The following is a 26952-nucleotide window of genomic DNA, read 5'->3' as shown; positions in this document are numbered from 1 at the left end:
CGTTTCTGTCTCAACAGAATCAAAGACCTTCTTTAAATCAATGAACGTTAGACAGAGCGGCATCTTGAACTCCCGAGAAACCTCAATGAGCTTGGTTATTGTGTGGATATGGTCGATGGTGCTGAATCCTTTGCGGATCCCGGCTTGCTCGCATGGTTGTCCTTCATCTAGTGTTCTGCCAATCCTATTTAGGATGACTCGAGTGAACAACTTGTAGATGACAGACAATAGGCCTTTTGGGCAATAGTTGCCAATGTCATGGATGTCTCCCTTCTTGAACAGTAGTACAGTCCTGCTGGTTTTCCAATGTCTAATGTGCATTTAAGTTTCTGTAATCTAGGGTTGCATTTCTATATGCAAATAAAGATATAGTAAAGAAATTAAATACTTTTTCAAGTCCTAAAAGTGTACAGTATATATATAAGATCTAACTGACCCATCTATCATCCCAGTACCACGTGGCCACTTAAGCAACTTTGGTACAGCCTAGATGCCCCAACCACTGTGACTACTGTGTAAGCTCATTTAATGAGTATTGCATCAATGGACCCTTGTATTAAACCACAAGTCTCATTAGCCATGAATCTCTGGTTGACCCCACCAAGCATTCTCAGCATCCTGAGTATTGCTTAAAATCCCTAGTACCCAATTCTACTACACTTAAAGTTGGATTTATGTGATGCCCTAAAACATAAAATACCTACAATGCAAGTTAGTAAAGGAGATGAAAGACTTACATATGGAAAACTAAAATTCACTATTGAAAGAAATAGAAGACAACAGCAGAGATTGCTTAAATATTACATATTCATAGTTTGGAAAATATGAATTTTCAAAATGACTATCTCACCGAAAGTAATGTTAAGATTCAATGCACTTAAGAAATTTCTGAGACCATAATTTAAAGACATACTCCACAGAAAAGTTATTTTTTTCCTCCTTTGTTTTTGTTTGATTGGGATCACACCTGAATATGCTCAGGGCTCACTCCTAGTTTGGTGCTCAGCGATCAATCCTGACAGTGCCTAAAGACCATATGTAGTGCTAGGAGTCTGGTGCAGGTCATTGAACCCAGGTCAGTCACTTTACCTGCTGTACTATCTCTCAACTGTCCCACCAAATCTGTACTTATTTGTATAGAAAATTGTGGCTATGTTTCATGATAACATTGAGTAGCACTTCTTTTTACACACATATTTTTCTGTATTAAAATCAGATATATTTTGTTTACATTTGGGTGATGAATTTGAGATTCCCTAATTAGGGGTTGTCAAGAGACAACTATTAAACCCTTGCTATTATCTAGGAAAGTTATTATTTCTTGTCCCTAAAGACATTGTCCCCGATGTGTAAGACTTCACCAGTTTTCCATTCTCTTAGTTTCATTTCTCATGTGTGAACTTCAGTCACAAGGGTCACTCATTTTTACATAGAGTGACTTATGTATCATAAGATACTCTGGTAATAAAAAATTTTTCTAAATCCGTTCTTTGAAATTCTATCTTTGGCTGAAGTAAGTACAGCAGGTAGGGTGCATGCTTTGCATGCCAGGTTCTCTCTCCAGTCCCAACAGGAACAATTTCTAGGTGCAGTCAGGAGTAAGTGCAAAGGGAAAAACAAAACAAAACACATCTATCTTTGACTAAAGCAATTAGATTGTATCTGTTTCTGTATCTTTTAGAAGTCATAGTATATTTGTCAGACGTTTAAAGAAACAATTTCATTTTAGTACTGAGTTACCAAAACTCAGTTCCTAGATTGAAAGTGAATTAGGCTCTTCAAAAATGACTTTTTATTCAAGATGAACTGAAAATTCTTAATATTCAATAAAAGAGGTAGTAACAAGTAGAGTCACTTAGAAATATGTTGGTACTACCATCTCTATGTGTTCAACTGAGGCTTTATTACCTTCCATTCTATTGGTAAGTATTCTATAATTTTCTAATATTGTATATTCCTTTTACTTACGTTCTAGTTTTTTGCTGTGAGATAATTTATGCCTCTTATTTTAAAAGAGCAATAACAAGCCAGATTTTTCAGAAAAATTAAAAATTTTGTCATTTTGTTTTAGACAATTGAAATACAATCAAATCACACTTAATACAAATAATTTTTACATGCATTATGAAAGTTCATCTATTTCCTGTTTACTTTTTCCTTTATTAGATGATCAGGTGAAGCACACTTTCAAATGAATTCAAATTTGTAATTAGAATAAAAAACCTTTCTGAATAGTTTTAATTAAAATTCTTCTTATTGCAATTTCCAAATATATTTTACAGAAAGATAAATCTTTATAACCTAATTAAAACAAAAATAGCAACATTATTGCAACTGGTTTTACCAATTTAATTAAATGAGAATATTAATGGAAATACACTTAAAAATATGCATAGATTAATTTACTTTATAAAAATTCATTCTACCTGATTTGATGGAATTCTGCCATCAATGATAAACACAGAATGTGAAATGTATCCATGATGTTGAACCCCCAGGACATGGGATTTTGTTCCAATGACACTGTTAAAGTCCTGAAAGATAAAGAACTTTTTCATTTGTTTTAGAAAGTTCAATTTCCAGAGAATCTGTTGGAAGATATTGAGATTACCAGATTGTTATTCTCTCAAGATGAAATTATTGTTGTTATCACATACTTACTAATATGTAATAGCTACTAATTATAGATTTATTTTAATTTTTAGAAAATCATGACTGTCATCTATTATTATTTTGATAGGGAAAAAATAAAACCTGAATAATATAGGCACTGATATGGAATTCTTATAGGTATAATCTAGAGTAAATATCTACAAATCACTGTAGAATTAGCTAACAATATTTGTAGCACTGTAGCACTGTGCCACTGTCCTCCCATTGTTCATTGATTTGCTCAAGTGGGCCCAGTAATGCCTCCATTGTGAGACTTGTTGTGACTGTGTTTGGCATATTGAATACATCATGGGGAGCTTGCTAGGTTTTGACAAGCGCGCGAAAAACTCGGTAGCCTCCTGGGCTCTCCGAGAGGGGCTGAGGAAACAAGCCTGGGTCAGCCAGGCCTGTCTCATGCAAGACAAATGCCCTACCTGCTGTGATATTGCTCCAGCCCACAATATTTGTAGGGTTGAAATTTTTTCTATGGAGGGCTGGAGCGATAGTACAGCGGGTAGGGCATTTGCCTTGCACGCAGCCAATTCGGCTGACCAGAGTTTGATTCCTCTGCACGTGATGCATTCAATATGCCAAACACAGTAACAAGTCTCACAATGTTACTAGTCCTGCTCGAGCAAAACCGATGAACAACGGGAGGACAGTCCTATAGTGCTACCATGGAGGAAAATTATTTACTTGAATTTTTTGTTAACTATTAGAAATATCTTCATATATCATTTATTACATACTAATTCTTGAGAGGAAATTTGGATCTCTAATGCTTTATACTGAAAATAGAAAATAGTACAGCTTTTGGCCTTAATTACCTAACTACTAGCATATAATTATAGTCAGGAAAATTCACCTGCTCTATGAATAATACAGAAAATAAAACACGCTGCTTACAGGGGATTTTGTTTGATGTGAAAATGTAAGAGCATAAGTTTCAGAGTAAAGCAAATAGCAAATAATATGGGCAAAGAGGTTAATACAAGAGAGAATAATTAAGGGTCAAGATTTAATCTCCCAAGGCCAGAGTGATAGTAGAGAGGGTAGGGATCTTGCCTTGCCAATAGCTGGCCTGAATTTGATCCCCACACCCCATGACTCCCCAAGCTCTGGCTAGAGTGATCCCTGAGCTCAGAGTCAAAGGCCAGACCAGAGTCAGCCCTAAGAACTGCCAGGTGGGGCCCCTAACATTCAAAAACAAATTAATTTCCTTTATGCAGACACATTCTGTGTGCAATATTGCAATGAACACTCCTAAATTGATAAACCATTTGAATCCTTTTCTAAAGCAATGCAGAAGATTTTAGAGGTATGCTATACTCCCATTTATTTATTTTTTCTTTTATCTGATTTTCCATTGTGGTTCTATCATTGAAGGCTCCTCTCGGAAAAAAAATCCTAGAATAGTTCTTTGATGTTTTCCTAAATGTATTTTATAAAATAGATTTATTACTAAGGTCATTAATTACATTGTGAGTTGAGCTTTTTGCATGGCATGAGATAGAGGTCTACATCCATTTTTTTACATATGGTTAATCTGATTTCCCAGCACCATTTGAGAACCTCTTTGGTTCTCTTTTCTCCATCTCAGACACTATTTTGTTGTAAAATAGTGTTAGACATTTAAAAGTTTACATTTAGGCTCTCAATTCAGTTTACAGATTCAATTTACAGTCTATCTTTATATAGGAGTTGTTTTGGCTACTTCGTGATTCCTTTGGAATTTTAGAAATGCTTTTCTATGTCACTACATAATACTTTGGAACCATTTATGGAGATTACGTTGCATCCTTAAATTGCCTTGAAGAAAAAGGTTAGTTGAATGATCCAATCCTTCAGGTCTATTGCAGAGTCGTTTTCATTTCTTTCGTTATGCAGTTTCTTTCAGAAAGAGATTAAGAAATTTTAAAATATATTCCCTTGAAGTGTTTTTATAGACTATCTTTGAAAAAATATTTACTAATATATTACTATACACTACTAGATAATTATATAATATATACTCCTATATTACTAATATAGGAAATGTTTTTCATTCATGTAAATTGTTATTTTACTCCATATTTATTAATTGAAATTTACAAATCCTTAATTAGTCATTCGTAAATATGAACATTCATGAACACAGTCTACTTACATGAAATATGTAATCTTAAATTAAAAATATGAAAATTTTAGAAGCATGCTTTTATAGCACTTATTTAGTTACTAAAGTACTGCATCATATGGTCAGTATAGTTTTGGTTTATTCATATATTTTCTATTGCCATTCATGGAGATAAAATACTGTTTGTATTCCTTCCTACAGAGTTTGAAGTTTCCTTTCTCCCTACCCAGAGCAAGAAACCTGTGTCTGGTTAGTTTCATGCTAGACATTCTCACAGGTTTTAGCTGATTTTTAATCAATATTCTGATTTCTATTACCATGATAGATATAATAAGTGTGGTTTTTTGTATGCCAGATAGACAGCTCTGTATCTCCTTTACTGCTCAGTACTTTCTCATATATTTTCACAGCCTATATTCTTATTTAGTTTTGTAAATGTATTAGGTATCTATGAAACAAGCAGATTGTCAAATGTATGCTATCTTTAATTTCCTGTATTTTTTACCATTCACTAGAAGGCCAAAAATTTTTCTTTAATACAAAAATGTCTTGCTTATTTACATATTGTTATTGTTTGCTCCTAAAAACTACAATAATAAATATAATCTCTTTCCAAACAAGAGAGTGGTCATCAAATTCCATTTCCCTTGCACAAAATTGTGATAAAATAATAAAATTCCAAAACCATGTGTTACAAAGGAAAAGGTGAGACAGATCAATGCCAATTTTAAACTAGTTTTTGTGGTTTATAAGGTCCACAATGATTACCTGTCCATAGACAAACTTCTCTAAAAACATTCTTCACTCTTCTAACCTTTAAAGTAATCAAGAATGAAGAAATAGAATAGCAGGCAGGGTATTTGCTTTGCATATGGCTTACTAAGGTTTAATCCCCAGCAACACATGTTGTCTTTCAAGCACCATCAGGAGAGATACCTTAGTGCAGATCCCGGACTAAGCACTACTAAGTGTGGCACACAAAAAAGAAACAAATAAAGTGATCAATGATAGGTTATCAAATAATCAATGGACACTGTTATGCAATGCTGAAAGACAAAAATGCATGTACAAAATAGGCGTTCTTCTTGTTGAGTATTTTTAATTATTTTCTTATGAATAAATCGTATTCTTTGATCAGAATTATAGAGGTACAAATTGTGAGTTGCAGTTATAATTTAGAATTAAAGGAAGACATGCTTATAACTTTTAGATAATAATACAATGTACCTTTCAGGAATAGAAAAGATATATGTAAATTGAGAGAAGAATCAAACATATGAAAGTTTCTACTTTTTTTCACAACATTTAGTCATATTGTTTTAGCAGATCTCCAGAAAAAAATCTCCCAGGTATAAAATGTATTATATCCTCAAGCTCAAGTACTGCATAAATCAATTAATCAAGAAATACTGACTTTTAACATATTCCTCTCTATCGATAAAATTAATTGAATGTGTCCAGATATACTGAATGAGTATAAATAATTAATTATTTATGTTTTGTAGTACAATATTAACATATCACATCCACCACCATTATACCTCCTCTAAAATACCAATTTATTTGAATACATAATCTAGGATTCTATTTTCCTCTAATGTGATGTATAATGTGATATATATATATATATATATATATATATATAAAAACTATGTGCTGCTCTCAGTATTGGCAAAATGATAAATTTTCAATGTGCCTGCAAACTGAATCAATTTTGCCTCTATTTCTAAGTGACTGTAAGTTTTGAAAGACATTCTTCTTTCTGCTAGAGGTAGGGAATATGTTATTATAACATTTAAAATATTTAAATTGAAAATTCATGTTCCATTTAAATTAATTCATATTTCCGTGAAATTATTTTATCCTATTTGTTGATCAGGAAAATCTCATGGTGATCTGGAAGAAGCATTGCATACAAAGGTATTAGAAGATATGTTAAATATAATCAGTGGGGTTGCCTGGGGAACAAAAATGGAGCAACTCTTGGGGAAGCTCCAAGTAAAAACTGTTATGTTCAGTTTTAAATGACAATCTGTTATTTATATATTGGAGACACATTTGTGGAAGCAAGAGATAACAAAGAAGCATGATAGCTTTAAATTTGGAAAATAGAGAGGTAAATGTTGGCTTTTCATTTGAGTATAGTAAGCGAAGAATGAGACAAGAAACAATTGTGGTCTAAGTGAAAGGTCATCCCATAATGGACATGAAGCTGTCGGTAAAATATGAAGGTTCCAGATATCAACAGTGTGTTCATATGTTAGAAACATCATATCTCAAATACAAAATTGAACTCAGTGAACAGTGAGTGTTAATTAAGAATACAGAAAAAATACAAAAGGAAAGATTGGAGTGAAGTCTGACAAATGTAAATATTATGAAATAAGCAGGAGAAAGGAAATCCATGAAAGAAAATCAGAAACAGCAAAAGTTTAAGAATGATGATCTGATGCCAGTGAAAGGTCTTGAGTGTTTGTAAAATGTACAGGACAATGTCAACTTCAAGGAAAAGAAAAAATAAAGTGGCTCACTTTCATTTGAACCATAAAGGTATCAACAAATTAAAAATAATAATCATAGTGGACTTCCCAGACTGCACTCTGGAAGCCTAACTACCAACCCCTGTAACAGTCAGCTTGGTTTGTTGACGTGATGGTTTGAATTGGATCCAAGAGTTCTCACCCAGTGATTTTTTTTACTGCTTTGATTTCTCAAAAAGTTGTGTCATAGAACTAGAGAACAAATCTGGAAATTAAAAGTTGTAGAAAACTATTTTCTTAATTGAAATTAGACCATGGATAATACATAATAATATCAATGACTTAATTAATAAAAGAAAAAATGTTTCATTAAAAACATTAAATCAACTAAAAGTGAGCATGATATACAGTCTTGTTAACTTTTTATTGTAACATAATCAGTATTTTATTCAAACATGTAACTTATATTCTAATCTTTATTTTACATAAGAGAAATAAAATGAATTGTTAGTGCAAAAGACAAGAAATAATCATTTCAGTGACCCAAAGAAATATGATGATTATGAAATATAAAAAAGAGATGATTACAGTTTATATACATAGAGCATATATATTTATTGTAATAAAAATATTTTTCAATTTCCATAAGACATGGAACAAAAATATGATAAATATTGCAGGAGTTATAAATTATCCAGGAAAAAAATCATGAGGTAGATTTGTAAAAGTAAAAAGTAGATTTTGCTTTATAGAAGGAAATCGTTTAATTTTCTTATGCCATCATAGTTATGAAATATGTGCTCTGATAAGTCTATTCTAAAGCTTAGATAAGAAGGTAAAGCAAGATTTGATAATGATAAAAAATATCCTATGTACCTTAGATTGTGGGCTGGAGTGATAGCACAGCAGGTAGGGCATTTGCCTTGCAAGCAGCCAACATGGCCGACCAGAGTTCGTTTCCTCCGCCCCTCTTGGAGAGCCTGGCAAGCTACCGAGAGTATCTCGCCCGCACGGCAGAGCCTGGCAAGCTCCCAGTGACGTATTCAATATGCCAAATACAGTAACAACAAGTCTCACGATGGAGATGTTACTGGGCACGCTCCAGCAAATCGATGAACAACGGGAGGACCATGACCGTAACCTTAGACTGTATTGCTGTTGAATTAATCTAAAAATGACTCTTGCTTACAAGTCATGGGTATTGTCTAGAAATGACTTTCTTATTTAAAGATATTCCCTTAAGAATTAAAATAATCTGTATTCTTATGATATGTTAGAAAATGAATCAAAATGGCAGTGATACCAGTGTTTGGATATTGTTTTAAAGCTCTTGACCATGGGCCCAGAAAGATACTACAGGGCTTAAATTACTTTTCTTACTAGGTGACCCAGGTTCAATTGCCAGTATCAGATATATTCCCCAGAAAAAAACATGAAAGGATTCCTATGTTCAAATCCAGAAATACCAAAATTTAGCAGGTTTTCTCTATATTTTCTCCATTCCAAAATATAAAGAAATTCTTTCTTTTTTCTTTTCTTCCTCTTTGATTTATTCATTTATTTGTTTTTGCTTTGAATCATACCTGGCCAAGTTAGACTGGGCATAGTTTTTGCATCCTCTAAAGGATTACTTTGACAAAAACCAAGGGACACATACAATATTGAGGATCTAACCTGAGTTGGCAATATGTAAGGCAAAAGCTCACTTGCAGTACAGTATCTTTAGCCCGTTACAAGAAATTCTAATCCTATATGCAAAGGGGCATATTTATACATATTTCCTATCTGATTCCATGTGAAATATGTCTTTATTTAAGTTTTCTTTATGATATTGAAAATCAAGGTCTCAAATGAAGTGAATACCATTAAACTATCGAAAACTACATAGGATTTGGAATACAAGTCAAATAACAAACTAATTCATTTACATTTCTAAACAAAGTCCAAGTGAAAGAAACATTGTTTTCTTTATCACTCATCATTCTCACTTTTACACATAGATCAGGAAGATTCAGAAGCCAAACATGAGAAATCACACAGCAATCACCACATTCATTCTCCTGGGATTGACAGATGACCCACAACTGCAGATTCTGCTGTTTATATTTCTACTTATCACCTACATGTTGAGCCTTGTTGGAAACCTGGCTATCATCATTCTCACCTTTGTGGATGCTCACCTTAAAACTGCCATGTACTATTTTTTGCAAAACTTTTCCTTCTTGGAAATCTCATTCACATCTGCCTGTATCCCTAGATTCTTGTACAGTATAGCAACAGGAGATAGAACCATTACCTATAACTCTTGTATATGTCAGGTATTTTTCACAGACCTATTTGCAATAGTAGAATTCTTTCTTCTGGCAACTATGTCCTACGATCGTTATGTAGCCATCTGCAAACCCCTTCATTATATGGCAATCATGAATCCCATGGTCTGCAAAAAACTTATCTCTGGTTGTTGGATAATTACACTGTTGCTCATAATACCACCACTTGGCTATACACTGACACTTGAATTCTGTGACTCTGAAATCGACCACATTTTCTGCGATGCTAATCCTCTCCTGAAGATCTCCTGTTTTGATACAGAATTCATGGAGAAGATGGTTCTTTTCTGCTCTTCATTTATCTTACTAGTGACTCTCACGTTTGTGGTTTGGTCCTATGGAAGTATCATTCACACGATTCTTGGGTTCCCTTCTGCTCAGCAAAAGAAAAAGGCCTTTTCTACTTGTTCCTCCCATATGATTGTGGTTTCCATCACTTATGGCAGCTGTATCTTCATCTATATCAAACCTTCTGCCAAAGATGAACTGTCTACTAATAAGGGAGTGGCGGTATTAGCTACTTCCATCTCTCCCATGTTAAACCCATTTATTTATACTCTGAGAAACAAACAAGTAAAAAATGCCTTGAATGAGTTTTTTAAAAAGCTACTACTCTTGAGATATCACAGTGGTTAAGGAGCTTGCCTTGCCTGTAGCTGATTAGAACTGTCCCATGAGAACAGCTGGAAATGATTTCCTCAACTGAGTACACTACCTGATAGCCTTCCTTTTAATTTTGTCATATTTTTATAGCATCTTTCACTTCATCATTGTCACTGTCATCACATTGCTCAACGATTAGCTCGAGCAGGCACCAGTAATGTCTCCATTGTGAGACTTGTTGTTATTGTTTTTGGCATATTGAATACGGCACAAGGAGCTTGCCAGGCTCTGCCATGCGGAAAGGATACTCTTGGTGGCTTACCGGTCTCTCTGAGAGGGATGAAGAAATCGAACCCGGATCAGCCACATGCAAGGCAAATGCCCTACCCTTGTGCTATCACTCCAGCTCATAGCATATTTAATATTAAAATTTATGTCTAGTCATCAGAGTAATTTGTTTTCTTCTACCATTCCCTTCTATTTCAGGGCTATAATAGTACAGCTGGGAGGGCAACTGCCTTGCATATAGTACACCCTGGTTCATTCCCCAGCAGCCTCTATGTTACCCATGCACAGCCAGAAGTGATCTCTAAACTCAAAAACAAGTAAGCCTGTGACACTGCAAGATGTGGCCCCAAAACACACAAACAATGAAAATTTCTTTCTAGTTTTATGAAATTATATGAACTTGTCTAGAAGACTGTCTAAGTTTGACAGTGATTTCCATAATCAATTAAGAACTCTGTGATAATTTTGATATTTTCTATGGCTAAAACAGCTTTATAGTTCATTGACTAAAAAAATGACAATAATGCCCTAATTACAACTTCTGTTGTGCATTCAGCAGCTATTTGATTTTTTTTAATTCACTGTCACTGTATCGCTGTCATCCCATTGCTCATTGATTTCCTCAAGCAGGCACCAGTAATGTCTCCATTCGTCCCAGCCCTGAGATTTTAGGAAGTGCCACATTGTAGGCTCTTGCAGGGTCAGGAGAATGAGACCCATCATTGTTACTTGGTTTTGGCATTTTGAATATGCCACAGAGAGCTTGGAAGATTCTGCAGTGCAGGCAGGATACTCTCAGTAGCCTGCTGGATTCTCGGAGAGCGAGAACTAAACAATAAGAGGTCACACGGCCATGAATGAGGACACGTGCTTCCAGGAACCTGATTTTTAATCTCTGGATTTTGGCCATTGATGGTATTAAACAACACCAGGGGCAGTTGGTGGGTGTAACTGTCCAGCTAGTGTAAGATGGGGGGGTCTGGGTGGAGGAATTCTATAATGTGGCCAAAAAATAAGTTCTAAGCATATACTTTTAAATAATTGTCATAAAGCAGATATGTCTCTCTAGTGACCACACTCAGTGTTTGCTCAACTTCTGATTATCAAATTTAATATGTAATGAATATGATAGTGGACCAGAGAATTTAGTATAATTAACAAGTTTTATGTCATTTAAGACATATATTATAAAATATTTTATAATGATTAATCTGTAGTATTGTCCTCCCGTTTTTTATCGATTTGCTCGAGTGGGCCCAGTAACATCTCCTTTTTGAGACCTTGTTGTTATTGTGTTTGGCATATCGAATACATCATGGGTAGCTTTCCAGGCTTTACTGTGCAGGAGAGATACTCTCAGTATCTTTCCGGGCTCTCCAAGAGTTGCGGAGGAATCGAACTTGGGTCAGCAATGTTGGCTGCATGCAAGGCAAACACCCTACCCGCTGTGCTATCTGCTCCAGCCCAATAATTAATCATAAAGTAAAAATTAGAGAGGCTACAGAGATAAACCAGGAAGTAATGTTCATGCACAAAGACAACCCCATCAACCCCAGTTCAATCCCCAGTACCACATATGATCCCTTGAGCGCCACCAGTCATGCTCCCTGAATGCAGAGTCAGGAGTACAATAACTTGTAGGCCACAAAGTTCAGTTCAAATACTGAGCGGGTGCCAGTAACATCTCCATTCATCCCTGTTGTGTGGTAGTATAACCCAATAGCATCTGCTTGCTCCAGGAAAACAAAGAACCTCAAACCATTTGTACAGGTTTTTGACGAAGAAGACTGCACAGGAGGAAGAGAGTGGCTTTGAACCCCTTCAAGAGCGCTGAAGAAATAGCTAAGAGGACGAAGAACCTCTGGCTCCGTGCATATCTCTTCAATTCCACTGTTCCTTCTGTATTAATATACCCTCAGAGACCTGGGCCTTACGAAAACTGGATGAGAACACTGTTCGGGTCTTCCAAAGAGGAATCAAAAGAGCTATGGTTGGAGTATCACGCTTCACTCAAATGAGAGAAAGAATCCGGAGTTCCCAATTCCATTGATGGTCAAGAATTAGGGATGCTGTCTTGTTTGTCAAGGCGTCGAAAATCAGATGGGCTGGACACATAATGAGATTTGGAGATGATCGCTGGACTAGAGCCATTACCAACTGGATTCCATGGGACATCAAAGATCATGTGGCCGCCCACCTATGAGATGGCCAGACTTCCTCGTTAAAACCCTGAATGATTGGTTTGAGGCTCTTCATATTCCTAGAATGATCAGACGCCATTGGGCTACATTAGCACACGACATGGATGAATGGAGACGTTACTGGCGCCCACTCAAGCAAGTCGATGAGTAACAGGATGTCAAATGATCAAGTGATCAAGCTGTGAAGGTGGAGAAAGTAGTAAGTTCTTGGACTTGACTCTTCAAAAGCACCAAAATCGCAGATGAATGCAAAATTTTTCATTGCATATATTTCATTCAAAATACTTTGTAATCTTCCATATCGCATCTTCTCATCCTCAACTGCCACATGAACTTTCTTTAAGAGAGATGAGGAAAGGCAAATGAAGATTTAAGAGCAAGAAATTGTTCTAAATAAGGTCTATGCTGGGTTACTATGTCTACCTCATTCTTGCTCCCATAAATTTAAGAAAGAAAAACCTTTCTTTTTGAGTGCTTTATATGTCTTTATATATATGGACAACTTAATATTTTTCCCACACCACTGTTTAATGAATATTAGATAGCATCCATTTCATGGTTATTACAAATAATGTATTAATAAGATGGGATGACAGACATTTCATCAAGATCCTGATTTTAGTTCAGACAATATATTTAGAAGTGGGTTTACCAGTTTTATGGTACTTAAAATTTTGAAGAAAATTTCACCTATTCATAATAACTGTGCTGACATCCAATTTCATCAAAAAAAATTTCAACTGTACTATAGTGATCTATTAGTCCCCCCAAAGTGTTTTTCTGTTATAATAGCATAGTCTCACTGGTCTCACAGCCATGCTCAAGGCCACTCTCCACACACTCATCTAACGAGATTAGAAGGAACAGCAGAGGCCATTTTTTATTAATCAAGGGACATGTAAAGCATGAAGAAATCACACTCCTAAACGTATACACACCCAATGAGTTACCAGATAAATACTTAAAACAACAGATAACAGACTTGAAGCAACAAAATAGTAGTTGGTAGCAACATTGCTAGCAACACAATAGTAGTTGGAGACATACACACCGCCTTATCAACTCTGGATAGATCAACAAGATTAAAACTCAATAAGGAAACACTGGTTTTGAAGGAAGAAATAGAAGAGAGAGAGAGAGCTAATAGAACTATACAGCGATTTACAAACTCAAAACAAAGAATACAGTACAGTGCACAGCAGCAAAGAACACTGCTGGAGGGCACCAAAGTTCTCGGAGAATGCTCCAGGTCCCAAATAGAGCTGATCTTACCAGGAGGTCCCAGATAGTGTAGGTGCCTCATCCCGCCTTCTCCAGATGGAACCCTGGTGACCATGACTCTCTATGAGCATAGCATGGGCATGCAGGAACCAGGACTCAAAAGTAGAGAGAGAACAGAGGGAAATGCCCTGCCACAGAGGCAGGGTGGGATGGGAGGTATGGGGGGAGGGAGGGATACTGGGATCCGTGGTGGTGGGAAATGGGCACTGGTAGAGGGATGGGTATTCGAAATTAAATAAATAAATAAATAATTTAATTTTAAAAAAAGAATACACATTCTTTTCTAGTGCACATGGAACATTTTAGAAAATAGACGATGTGATGGGCCACAAAAATACCTCAACAGGATCAAGAAGATAGAAATTGTATTTACTAACGTTTCAGACCACGATGCATTGAAGATAGAAGTTAATCAAAGCACAGATGGAGAAAACCAAATCAAACACATGGAAATTAAATAACTCAATGTTGAACTATGAGTGGGTCAAGAGGGAAATAAAGGAAGAAATCAAAAGATACCTTAAGGCAAAAGAGAATGGAGACACAAATTACCAGAATCTGTGGGACGCAACTGAAACCATGTAAAGGGGAAAATTTATAGCTCTGCAAGCATTCCTCAGGAAGGAAGAAAGGGCCACATAAATAACTTCACTTCACAGCTCAAGATCTTAGAAAAGAACCAACAAAAGGAGCCCAAACCAGAAAAGGGAAGAAATAATAAAGCTTAGAACAGAAATCAACAATACGGAAACCCAAAAAAAGCAATCTGAAAGATCAATGAAACTAAGAGCTGGTTCTTTAAGAAAAAAAAAAGATTTATAAACCATAAACAAAACTCACAAAGAAAGAGAGAAAGAAAGCCCTAATAAACCGAATCAGAAATGAAAACGGGGACATCACAACAGAAACCAAAAAAAATGCAAAAGATCATCAGAGACTACTTGGAGAGTCTGTATGCCAAGAAATTATATTACCTAGAATAAATGGATACATTCCTTGACTCATTTAATCTCCCAAGACTGAACCAAGAAGATCTGGAATACCTGAATAGATGTATTAACATCAAAGAAATTGAAAATATAATCAAAAGTCTTCCCAAAACCAAAAAGCCCTGGTCCAGATGGATTCCCTAGCAAATTCTTTCAAACATTTAAAGAGGATCTTTTGCCAGTTCTTCTCAAGCTTTTCCAGGTAACTGAAGAAAAAGAAACTCTCCCAAGAGGTTTCTATGAGGTACATATCTCTCTAATACCAATAGCGAACAGAGACACGACAAAAAAAGAAAATTACAGAACGATATCCCTGATGTATGAGGATGCAAAGACCTTCAACAAAATTTTAGCGAATAGAATCCAATGACTCATCAAAAAGATCATAAACCGCCACCAAGAGGGATTCATCCCTAGGATGCAAATATGGTTTAATATTCAGGTCAACATATTCTATCATATCAACAAAAGAAAAGATAAAAAACCATATGATCATATCAATAGATGCACAAAACACATTTTACAAGATCCAGTCCCCGTTTATGATGAAAACTCTCACCAAAATGGGTATAGATGGAACTTTGCTCAATTTTAGTCAAAGCCATTTACAACAAGCATACGGAAAGCGTTATCCTTAGTGAGGAGAATCTAAGAGCCTTCCCTCTAAGAACAGGGACAAGACAAGGATGCCCACTATCACCACTTCTGTTCAATATAGTACTGAAGGTACTTGCAACAGCAGTTATGCAAGAAAAATATATTAAGGGAATTCAGATAGGAAAGAAAGAAATCAAGCTCTCACTATTTGCAGATGATATAAAACTATATTTTGAGAACCCCAAAGCCTCTACCAAGAAGTTCCTAGAAACAATAGACTTGTGCAGTAAAGTTGCAGGCTATAAAACCAATACCCAAAGTCCATGGCTTTCCTATACACAAAAATGAGAGAGAAGAAAGTGACATGAAAAAAGCAATCTCACTCACAACCATGACTCAGAAAATCAAGTACCTTAGAATTAGATTAACTAAGGAAGTAAAGGACCTGTACAAAGAAAACTACAAAATGCTCCTTCACAAAATAAAAGAGGACAAGAGGAAATGGAAACATATGCCCTGCTCGAGGACCGGGAAAATTAACATTGTCAAAATGGCAATACTCTCCAAAGCATTATTCACATTCAATGTGACCCTATAAAGAGACCAATGAAATTCTTCAAAGAAATGGATCAAACGCTCCTAGCATTCATGCAGAACAACAAACCCCCACAAATAGCTAAAGCAATTCTTTGGAAAGAGAAGATGACAGGCATCAACTCCCCCAACCTCTAGCTGTACTACAAAGCAGTAATAATTAAAACAGCATGGTACTGGAATCAAGGCAGAGCCACAGATCAACAGAACAGGGTTGAATATCCTGACACATACCCCCAAATATATGACCATCTAATCTTTGATAAGGGAGCAAGAAATGTGAAGTGGAGCAAGGAATGCCTCTTTAATAAATGGTGATGGCAAAACTGAACAACTAAATGTAAAAAAAAAAATAGGCTCAGACCTCTACCTAACACCATGCACGATATAGATCAATGGATTAAAGATCTCAACATCAGACCAGCATCTATGAGGTACATAGAAGACAAGGTCAGAAAACCTTCCACGACATTGAAGCTAAAGGTATCTTCAAAGATGACATGTCACTGATCAAGCAAGTGGAAACAGAGATAAAAAAGTGGGACTATCGTAAACCAAGAAGCTTTTGTACCTCAAAACAAACAGTGACCAGAATACAAGACCAACTACAGAGTGGGACAATACCTGTCTGATAAGGTGTTGATATTAAGGATATACAAAGCACTGGCTGAACTCCACAAGAAGAAAACATCCAACCACATCAGAAAATGAACAGAAACCTTCTCAAAGAAGTCCGCATAGCAAAAAGCACATAGAAAAATGCTCTCATCACTAATTATCAGGGAGATGCATATCAAAACAATAATGAAATGTCATATCACATCACAGAGACTGGTTTACCCTCGAACAAAAGCAACCAGTGTTGGCACAGAGGTGGGGAGAAAGGGACTCTCTTTCACTGCTGGTGGGAATGCCAACTGGTTCAGCACTTTTGGAAACAGTATGGACACTTCTAAAAAATTAGAAATAGGGTTCCTATTTGACCCAGCAATACCACGTCTGAGAATATATCCCAGAGATACAAAAAATATAATAGAAATGACATCTGCACTTTGTATATTCATTGCACAACTGCTTAAAATAGCCAGAATCTGGATAAAATCCGAGTGCCCGAGAACAGATGACTGGTTAAAGAAACCCTGGTACATGTACACAGTGGAATACAATGCAGCTATTTGAAAAGATGTATAACTTCACTTGTATCACTTGTCACCCTGATCTCACTGATTTCCTCGAGTGGGTGCCAGGAACATGTCCATTTGTCCCTGTCACATGCTAGTGTAGCCCAGTGGCACCTGCTCACTCCAGGAACACGAAAGCCTCAAACTCTTCATTCAGGTTATTGACGAAAATATCTCTGACCATCTCATAGGTGGGCGGTCAGGCATCCTTTTGACATCCCGTGGAATTTAGTCGGTATATAACTCTAGTCCAGCGGTCATCTCCAAATCGCATTACGTGTCAGCCCATCTGATTTTTGATGCCTTGGCAAACAAGACAGCATCCCTGATTCTCAATTGTCAACGGAGATCAGAGCTCCGGATTCCTAGAAAAGGTGAAATCATGAAATTCTCATATAAGTGAATCAACATGAAAAGTATCATGTTAAGTGAAATGCATCAGAAAGAGATAGACAGACATAGAAAGATTGCACTCATTTATGGAATATAAGTAACAGAATGGGAGACTGCCACCCAAGAATTGTAGAGATATTCAACTACAGTACCAGGAGGTTTGCTCCATGGGTTGGAATCTGGCCTCACATGTTGGGAGTAGTGAAGGTCCCACCAAGTAAAAGGTATTTGGAGGGCCTGCTCTGGTTGGAATATGTTTGCCAAAAATAGACTATATACCAAACATGATGTCCAATCAATATTTGCATTACAAACCACAATACCCTAAAGGAGAGAGAGATAGTGAAAAGCAATGCACCTGCCACAGAGGCGGGGGTGGGGAGAATTGGGAAAGGATAGGAGGGATCCTAGGAAGTTTGGTGGTAGAGAACGGGCACTGGTTGAGGGATGCGTACTCAATCACTGTATGACTGAAAGATAAGTACGAAAGTTTATAAGGCTGCAACTTTACCTCAGGCTGATTCATTAAAAATTTATATTAATAAATTTTTAAAAAGATACGGGCAAGGATAAAAAGAAAAATATTTACAGATGCCCAAAATGTATGATACATATTTTTAAATAAATGTATGTAATAGACACAACATTAATATCTTTTGGTCAATGACCATTGAAGAAATAGTTTATAATATGAATATATTCATAATAAATTACACTGACTCCTATAGATTTCTTTTCTTCATAGAGAATAAAATATATAGCCCAAGATTATAGATTAATGCTTTAAATTGAGGTCTTTGTATATAGGTAAAATAAAGCAATTTCTGTGGAAATCATAGACATATGTACGAGTATTTTATTTTTATTGTCTTTTAAATCATTCTATAACATAATTTTATAGTAAAATACCATCATTAGGTCACTGTCATTCCATGTTCATCAATTTACTCGAGCGGACACCAGTATCATCTCCATTTGTCCTAGCCCTGAGAGTTTAGCGGACTCTCCTCTCTCGTCGATTGGAGGTGCTTTCAGGGTCAGGGGAATGAGACCTTTTATTGTTACTGTTTTGTAAATGTAGAATAGGCCATGTGTAGCTTGCCAGGCTCTGCCTCTGCAGGCAGGATATTCTCAGTAGCTTGCCAGGCTCTACGAGAGGCATATATTTCCCTGCGTGTTAATTAAGGGAAATGGGCAGAGAGTGTCTTATGATGTGTTGTGCAGCCGCTTTTGTGACTGTGTGGTCCAAGGATATATTCACTCACGTGTGAGGCTCAGGCTGAGTGTGAGGATAGAGACCTGGGTGTGGCAGCGTTTGGGTGGTGGAAGTCGGCTGACAGGGATGGATCCCTTGGGGTGGGGAGGGCTCTCACCCACCCCCCGCTGGGGTACCCAGGTGAAAACAGCTCGGTGCAGAATCTGGTGGCATGGTTATGGGGGCCTCATTCTATATTCTTTCTGGAGAAGCAGCCATGAGTTCTGGAGGGTGGCCGAAGAGGAGATTATCTGGCCGGGACTTGCTTCAGAGACCCATAAATAAATTTGCTTCCACAATCCAAAATCACCACCATGCTTCTGGCTGGACTCTGCTGTCTCAGGATGGACCTCATCAAGATATAATGTAGACAGCAGTACCAACCACGAGAATAAAGTGTTTTATTTTAATAAAATACCATAGACTTTAGTAGAATAATTAATTATATTTAATTAATCTGAATCTCATGAGACAATGTTTATGGGAAACAGTTTCATACCTTATGTTCCATTCGCTCATAATGGAACAAACATCTCTGAATGCAAAACAGTTATGTGTACCTAGGTCGAGAAGTCAACATGATGAATGACCTGGCACCTGAGTTGCACAGGATGAAGAGAGCGGCTTGCAACACCTTTAAGACTGTCATAGAAAAAGTTAAGAGGATAAAGAACCTCCGGCTCAGGGCACATCTCTTCAACGTTCTTCCTGCATTAACTTATGCCTCAGAGACTTGGGCACTATGAAAACAGGATGAGAATGCTATTCAGGTCTCCCAAAGAGGAATTGAAAAAGCTATGCTTGGAGTATCATGCTTCACTCAAATGAGAGAAAGAATCCAGAGTTCCCACCTCTATCGATGATCAAGAATCAAGGACGCTGTCTCACTCATCCAGGTTCCTGCCCAGCAGCAGGGCCCCTTACAGGGGCAGCATGTCTAACTAAACCCCTGGAGAATGGAGCGTTTTCATCCTTGGTTTGCGGGAGACAGGAACTGATGCATACCACAGGCATCTGGGAACCATCTGCTCACTCATCCAGGTACCCGCCCAGCAGCAGTGCTCTTTCGGGAGCTGCAACGACTAACGCGATCTCCCCCTACATATTCCATAAGAACTATAAGTTACCCTCTTAGATGGAGCATTCTCTAGGATGGCTTAACCACCAGAAACACATTAGCCAATAGATTATTAAAACCACCTCAATTAATTCTGCATCATAAGCAGAATAGTAGAAGTGAGTGTGAAGAACTAAACTACACAGGCCACAATGGTAAAGCAACGTAGAAGCCCAACAAGCTTACTTATTGAGAAGGCTAGCACAGAAGACCCCAACAGTAAAGAAGTGCTAGACAACCTCTCTGACAAAGAATTAAGAAGGGAGCTACTAAGGATGCTTGGAGAGCTAAAATAAACTATGGAAAGCAATGCCAATAAAAGACAAGAGGATTTGAAGGGAGAAATAAGGAAAATGCAGTAAAAATGTCAGACCTGAAAACATGGTAGGAGAATTGAAAAACTCAGTGGAAGGTCTCAGCAACAGAGTAACAGCTGATGAGGACAAAATCAGTGAGCTCAAAGATGCAATCCAGAGACTGTCCAGAAAAGAGCAGAAAATGGAAAAGAGACTCACAATTCGTTAACAGATGGCAAGAGAAGACCGTGATGAAGCCAAGAGGGGTAATATAAGAATTATTGTAGTCCCAGAGAGACAGGAAGAAAACCCTGATGAAGAAGAAACTGTCAAAGACATCATTGCCACAACATTTTCAGAACTGAAAAAAAACATGTGACCATATTCAGGAGGCCCGAAGGGTACCAGTTAGAAGAAATCTGAATAAAAATACCCCAAGACACATCACGATCAAAATGACCAAACCCTTAGGTAGAGACAAAATTCTGAAAGCCACAAGATCAAAGAATGAAATTTCCTATAAAGGAACATCCTTAAGATTCAAAGCTGATTTGTCTGGTGGGATATAGTGAAAACAATGCAATGAAATAAATGTCTCACCAAAAATTCTTTACCTAGCGAGACTCTCATTCATAACAGAAGGAACAACACACAGTTTCAAGACAAACAACAGCTCAGGAACTTCATAGACTCAAAACCTTGGTTACAAGAACAACCAAATGCGCTACTCTAAGACAAAATGGGCCCTTCAAGTACACCAAATTTCAACAGAAAAATGGGACAAAACCCCATAAAAATAATCTCTCTCAATGTCAATGGGTTTAATGCGCCAATTAAAAAACACAGTGTTGCAGAATGGATTAGAAAATTGACCCCAACATTCTGCTTCCGTCAAGAAACACATATAAATAGTTAGAGAAAACTTATCACTTAATTACTTAACTTCCCGTTAGTCCTCAATTTGCTCGAGAGGGCGCCAGTAACGTCTCCATTTGTCCCTATCACGTGCTAATGTAGCCCAATGGCATCTGTTCGCTCTGGGAACATGAAGGGCCTCAAACCGATTGTTCATGATCTTGACGAAGAAATCTGACCATCTGGAAGGTGGGCGGCCACGCGGTCTTTTGACATCCCGTGGAATCCAGTCGGTAACAGCTCTAGTCCAGTGGTTGTCTTTAAATCTCATTACATGACCAGCCCATCTGATTTTCGACACCTTGGCAAATGAGACTGCGTCCTTGATTCTTGATCGTCGACGGATGTCAGAACTCCGGATTCTTTCTCTCATTTGAGTGAAACGTGATATTCCAAGCATAGCTCTTTCTATTCTTCTTTGGGAGACCTGAATAGCGTTCTCATCTTGTTTGCATAGGGCCCAGGTCTCTGAGGCATATGTTAATGCAGGAAGAACAGTGGAATCAAAGAGATGTGCCCGGAACCGGAGGTTCTTTGTCCTCTTAGCTATTTCTTCGACGTTCTTGAAGGCGTTCCAAGCTGCTGTCTTCCTCCTGCGCAGCTCGGGTGCCAGGTCATTTGTCATGTTGACCTCTCGACCTAGGTACACATAGCTGTTGCATTCAGAGATGGTCGTTCCATTGAGAGTGAATGGGGTGTCAGGAACAAGGCTGTTTCTCATAAACATTGTCTTTGTAAGATTCAGCTGTAGTCCTACCTTTCCACACTCACGGTCAAAGTCGGCCAGCATTTGTGCCGCTTGGCTGATGTTTGGTGTTATTAAAACAATGCCATCAGCAAAGCGGAGGTGGTGTAGTTGCCGACCATCTATCTTCACTACCATTCCTTCCCATTCCAGTCGTCGCATGATGTTCTTGAGGGTGGCACTGAAGAGTTTCGGTGAAATGGTATCACCCTGCTGCACTCCTCGCTTGACATCAATGATCACTTCTTTGTAGAATGGTGAGATCCTGGTAGTGAATCCGCAATACAGCTCACGGAGGATCCTGATGTATTGGGCTTGAATGCCCTGATTGGCTACGGCTTCAATGACCGCTTCTGTCTCAACAGAATCAAAGGCCTTCTTTAAATCAATGAACGTTAAGCAGAGCGGCATCTTGAACTCCCGAGAAACCTCAATGAGCTTGGTTATTGTGTGGATATGGTCGATGGTGCTGAATCCTTTGCGGAACCCTGCTTGCTCGCATGGTTGTCCTTCATCTAGTGTTCTGCCAATCCTATTTAGGATGACTCGAGTGAACAACTTGTAGATGACAGACAATAGGCAGATCGGACGATAGTTGCCAATGTCATGGATGTCTCCCTTCTTGAACAGTAGTACGGCCCTGCTGGTTTTCCATTGGGACGGAACCTTGCATTCAGACAGGTAGCGAGTGAAGAGCCGAGCCAGTGTATTGATGAGTACTGATGGCAGGTTCTTCAGGTGTTCAGGTCTGACCTTGTCTGGGCCGGGTGCTGTTTGTTTCTTTACCGACAAAATGGCGTGTCGGATTTCGAAAGGGAGAACGTTGGGAACGACATATCCATCCTGTGGAATTTGGTATGTCGGCAAGTGGACATGGCTATCGAAGAGATTTGAGTAGAAGTCATGGATAATCTTCTCCATTGCCGTTCTGAAGGATGTGATGGATCCATCAGGACGTCGGAGGGCAGTCATCTTGGTCTTATAGTTGGCGAAGGACAGGCGGGCATTACAAATACTTTTCCTGGCTTCTGCCGCATCTACCAGTACTTCTGCTCTTCTCTCTTTGAGGTCTTCCTTGATCGCATCTCTGCACTGCTTTGCGAGCTCGGACATTAGCTTGCGGTTGCCTGAGGCATGCGCCAAATCACGCTGGTGAATTAGCTCAAGAGAAAACAAAGAAAACATAGAAAACAAAGTCTCAAAATCAAAGGCTGGAAAACAATCCTACAGAGAAACAACTCCCCAAAAAAGCTTGGGCAGCCTTTATAGTATCAGATCCCACTGATTTCAGAGGGAAAAAGGTCACAAGACACAGTGAAGGCCATTTCTTATTGATCAAGTTATCTGTACAACAGGAATAATTTACAGTACTAAGTAAATGTGCTCCTAATGAGGGACCAGCAAAGTACTTACAACAACTTCTCATAGACTTGGAGAAGACATTGATAGAAACAAAATACTAGTGGTAGACTTCAACACCACTTTATCACCTCTTGAAAGAAAGATCAACCTGACTCAAGCTTAACAAGGAAATACTTTATCTGAGGGAAAAAATGGAAGAAAGGGACTTATTAGATATATACAGGACACTTCATCCTCAAAAAGCTGAAAACACACATTCATCTCAAGCGTGCATGGAACGTTCAAGACAGACCACGTGCTAAGCCACAAAATATACCTCCATAAAATTAAGAAGATAGAGATTGTACCAACAAACTTCTCAAATCATAATGCGCTGAAATTATAAGTAAATCACACACAAAAACAAAAAAATTAAATCAAACATATGCAAATTAAACAGTGCACTATTAGACAATGAGTGGCTTAGAAAGGAAATGAAAGATGACATAAAAAGATTCCTGGAAACTAATGAAAATGAGGACACAATTTACCAAAACTTATGGGACACAGCAAAAGCTGTGTGAAGAGGAAAGTTTATAGCTCTACAAGCATTCATCAGGAAGGAGGAGTAAGCCCACATAAGTAACCTAACCTCAAAGCTTAAGAGCTTCGAGAAGGATCAATAAATGGAGCCCAAATCAAACAGGAGGAAGAAAATAAAACAAACAGCACAGAGTAATGAGATGAAAAACCAAAAAATCAATCTGACAGATCAATGAAACCAAGAGCAGGCTCTTGGAGAAAATAAACAAGATTGATAAGCCTCTACCAAAACTCACAAAGAAAGGAAGACAGAAAACCCTAATAAACCGAATCAGAAATGAAAAGGGGGCCATTACAACAGAAACTACAGAAATTCAAAGGATCCTCAGGAAGCACTTTGAGAAGCTTTATGCCACGGAACATGAAAGCCTCGAGCAATTGGATAAATTCCTAGATTCCTATAACCTGCAAGGGTGAACCAAGAAGACCTGAAAAGACCTATCACCACCAAGAAAACTAAAATGGTAATAAAAAGGCTCCCCAAGCTCAAAGATCCTTGCCCAGATAAATTCACTGCTGAATTCTTCCAAATATTTAAAGAGGACTCACTCCCAATCCTCTTTAAGCTTTTTCACAAAACTGAAATATCAAAAAGATTTATGAACAGTTTCTACAAAGCAAATATCACCCTGGTACCAAAAGCAGACAGAAATACCACAAAGAAAGAGAATTACAGGCCAATATCCATGAAGAACACAGATGCAAAGATCCTCAACAAAATATTAGCAAATAGAATCCAACGACTCATCAAAAAGATTGTACACCATGACCAAGTAGAATTCGTCCCAGGAATGCAAGGATGGTTTAACATTCAAAAATAAGTCAACATAATCCATCATATCAACAAAAGAAAAGATAAAAATCACATGATCATATCAATAGATGGAGAGAAAGAATTTGATAAGATCCAGCACCCGTGTAAGACGAAACCCTCGCCAAAATCGGGAGAGAGGGGACTTTCTTCAATATAGTTAAAGCCTTCTACCACAAGCCTACAGCAAGCATCATGCTCAATGGGTAAAAACTGAGAGCCTTCCCCCTCAGATCAGGGACGAGACAAGGATGTCCACTCTCTCCACTGCTGTTCAACATAGTACTGGATGTACTTGCAATAGCGGTTAGACAAGAAAAAGATATTAAGGCCATTCAGGAAGGAAAGGAAGTAATCAAGCTCTCACTATTCACAGATGATATGATACTATATTTCGATAACCCTATAACCTTTACCAAGAAACTTCTAGAAACAGTAGACTTGTATAGGAAAGTTGCAAGCTATAAAATCCATACCCAAAAGTCCATGGCTCTCCTATACGCAAACAGTGAGGGAGAAAAAAGTGACATGAAAAAAACAATCCCATTCACAATTGTGTCCCAGAAAATCAAGTACCTAGGAATCAGCTTAACTAAGGAAGTAAAGGACCTGTACAAAGAAAACTACAAAATGCTACCTCAGAAAATAAAAAGAGGACAAGAGAAAATGGAAAGAGAAAATGGAAAAATATCTCTTGCTCATGTTTCGGGAGAATTAACATTGTAAAAATGGCAATACTTCCCAAAGCATTGTACAAGTTCAATCCAATCCCTGTAACAATACTCATGACTTTCTTCAAAGAAATGGAACAAACACTCCTGAAATTCTTATGGAACAATAAACCCCCATGAAAAGCCAAAGCAATTCTTGGGGGAAAAATAATGGGAGGAATAAACCTCCCTAATTTGAAGCTCTATTACAAAGCAGTAATAATTAAAACAGCATGGTACTGGAACAAAGGCAGAGCCACAAACCAATGGAACCGGGTTGAATATACTGGCATCTGCCCCCAAACATCTGATCATCCAATCTTTAATAAGGGAACAAGAAATATGAAGTGGAGCAAGGAAACCCTCTTTAATAAATTGTGCTGGCAACACTGGATGGCTATATTCAAAAAAATTGGCTCAGATCTCTCCCTAACACCATGTACAAAAGTAAGATCAAAATGGAGTAGAGACCTCAACATCAGACAAGAATCCATAAGGTACATAAAAGACAAAGTTGGGAAAACTCTTCATGACATTGAAGCTAATGTTATCTTCAAAATGTCACATGACTAGCCAAGAAAGTGAAAACATAGAGACAAATGGGAATATCTTAAACTAAGAAGCTTCAGCACCTCAAAAGAAACAGTGACCAAAATACAAAGACAGTGTACAGAATGAGAATTGGAAGAATTGGAAGCATATTCTTCCAATACCCATCTGACAAGGGGTTGATATCAAGGATATATAAAGTACTGGTTGAACTCCACAAGAAGAAAACATCCAACCCCATCAAATAATTGGGTGACGGAATGAACAGAAATTTTCTCAAAGAAGAAATCTGAATGGCAAAAAGGCACATGAGGAAATGCTCTGCATCATTACTCATCAGGGAGATACAAATCTAAACCACAATGAGATATCATCTCACACCACATAGACTGGCCTCATCCAAAAGAACTAAAGCAACCGGTCCTGGCACGGATGTGGCAGAAAGGGATACTCCTTCACTGATCGTTCAGCCAATTTGGAAAAGAGTATGGACGATTCTCAAAATCTTAGAAATTGAGCTCCCATTTGATCCATCAATACCACTCCTGGGAATATATCCCAGACAGGCAAAAAAGTATTGTCGAATTGACATCTGCACTTGTTTGTTCATTGCAACACTCTTTACAATAGCTAGAATCTGGCAAAACATGAGTGCCCGAAAACCGATCACTTGTTAAAGAAACTTTGGTACATCTACAGAATGGAGTACTATGTAGCTGTTAAAAAGACGAGGTCATGAAATTTACATACATGTGGTACTACATGAAAAGTATCATGCTAAGAAAAATGAGTCAGAAAGAGAGGAATAGACATAGAAAGATTGCTTCATCTGGGAAACATTTTATTGGGTAACAATATAGGAGACTAACATCCAAGAATAGCTGAGATAAGTACTGGAAGGTTTA

At 37.6% G+C, this 26952-nt stretch overlaps 1 protein-coding gene across 1 annotated transcript; it reads left to right on the top strand.

Annotated features, from left to right (window-relative positions):
* Positions 1 to 9272: 9272 nt before the first annotated feature.
* On the top strand, positions 9273 to 10214 carry LOC130024638 (olfactory receptor 6C2-like). The gene has a single exon (XM_056115339.1). The coding sequence runs from the start codon at positions 9273 to 9275 to the stop codon at positions 10212 to 10214; it is 942 nt and encodes a 313-aa protein (XP_055971314.1).
* The last annotated feature ends 16738 nt before the right edge of the window (positions 10215 to 26952 follow it).

This window comes from Sorex fumeus, unplaced genomic scaffold, assembly GCF_029834395.1.
Source record: "Sorex fumeus unplaced genomic scaffold, SorFum_2.1 ptg000029l, whole genome shotgun sequence".
Classification (NCBI taxonomy): Eukaryota; Metazoa; Chordata; class Mammalia; order Eulipotyphla; family Soricidae; genus Sorex; species Sorex fumeus.
This window is presented reverse-complemented; position numbering and strand designations above follow the sequence as displayed.

What these genes read in the sequence shown, in the direction of transcription:
- LOC130024638 (XM_056115339.1), top strand. Translation starts at nt 9,273, where the DNA reads ATGAGAAATCACACAGCAATCACCACATTCATTCTCCTGGGATTGACA.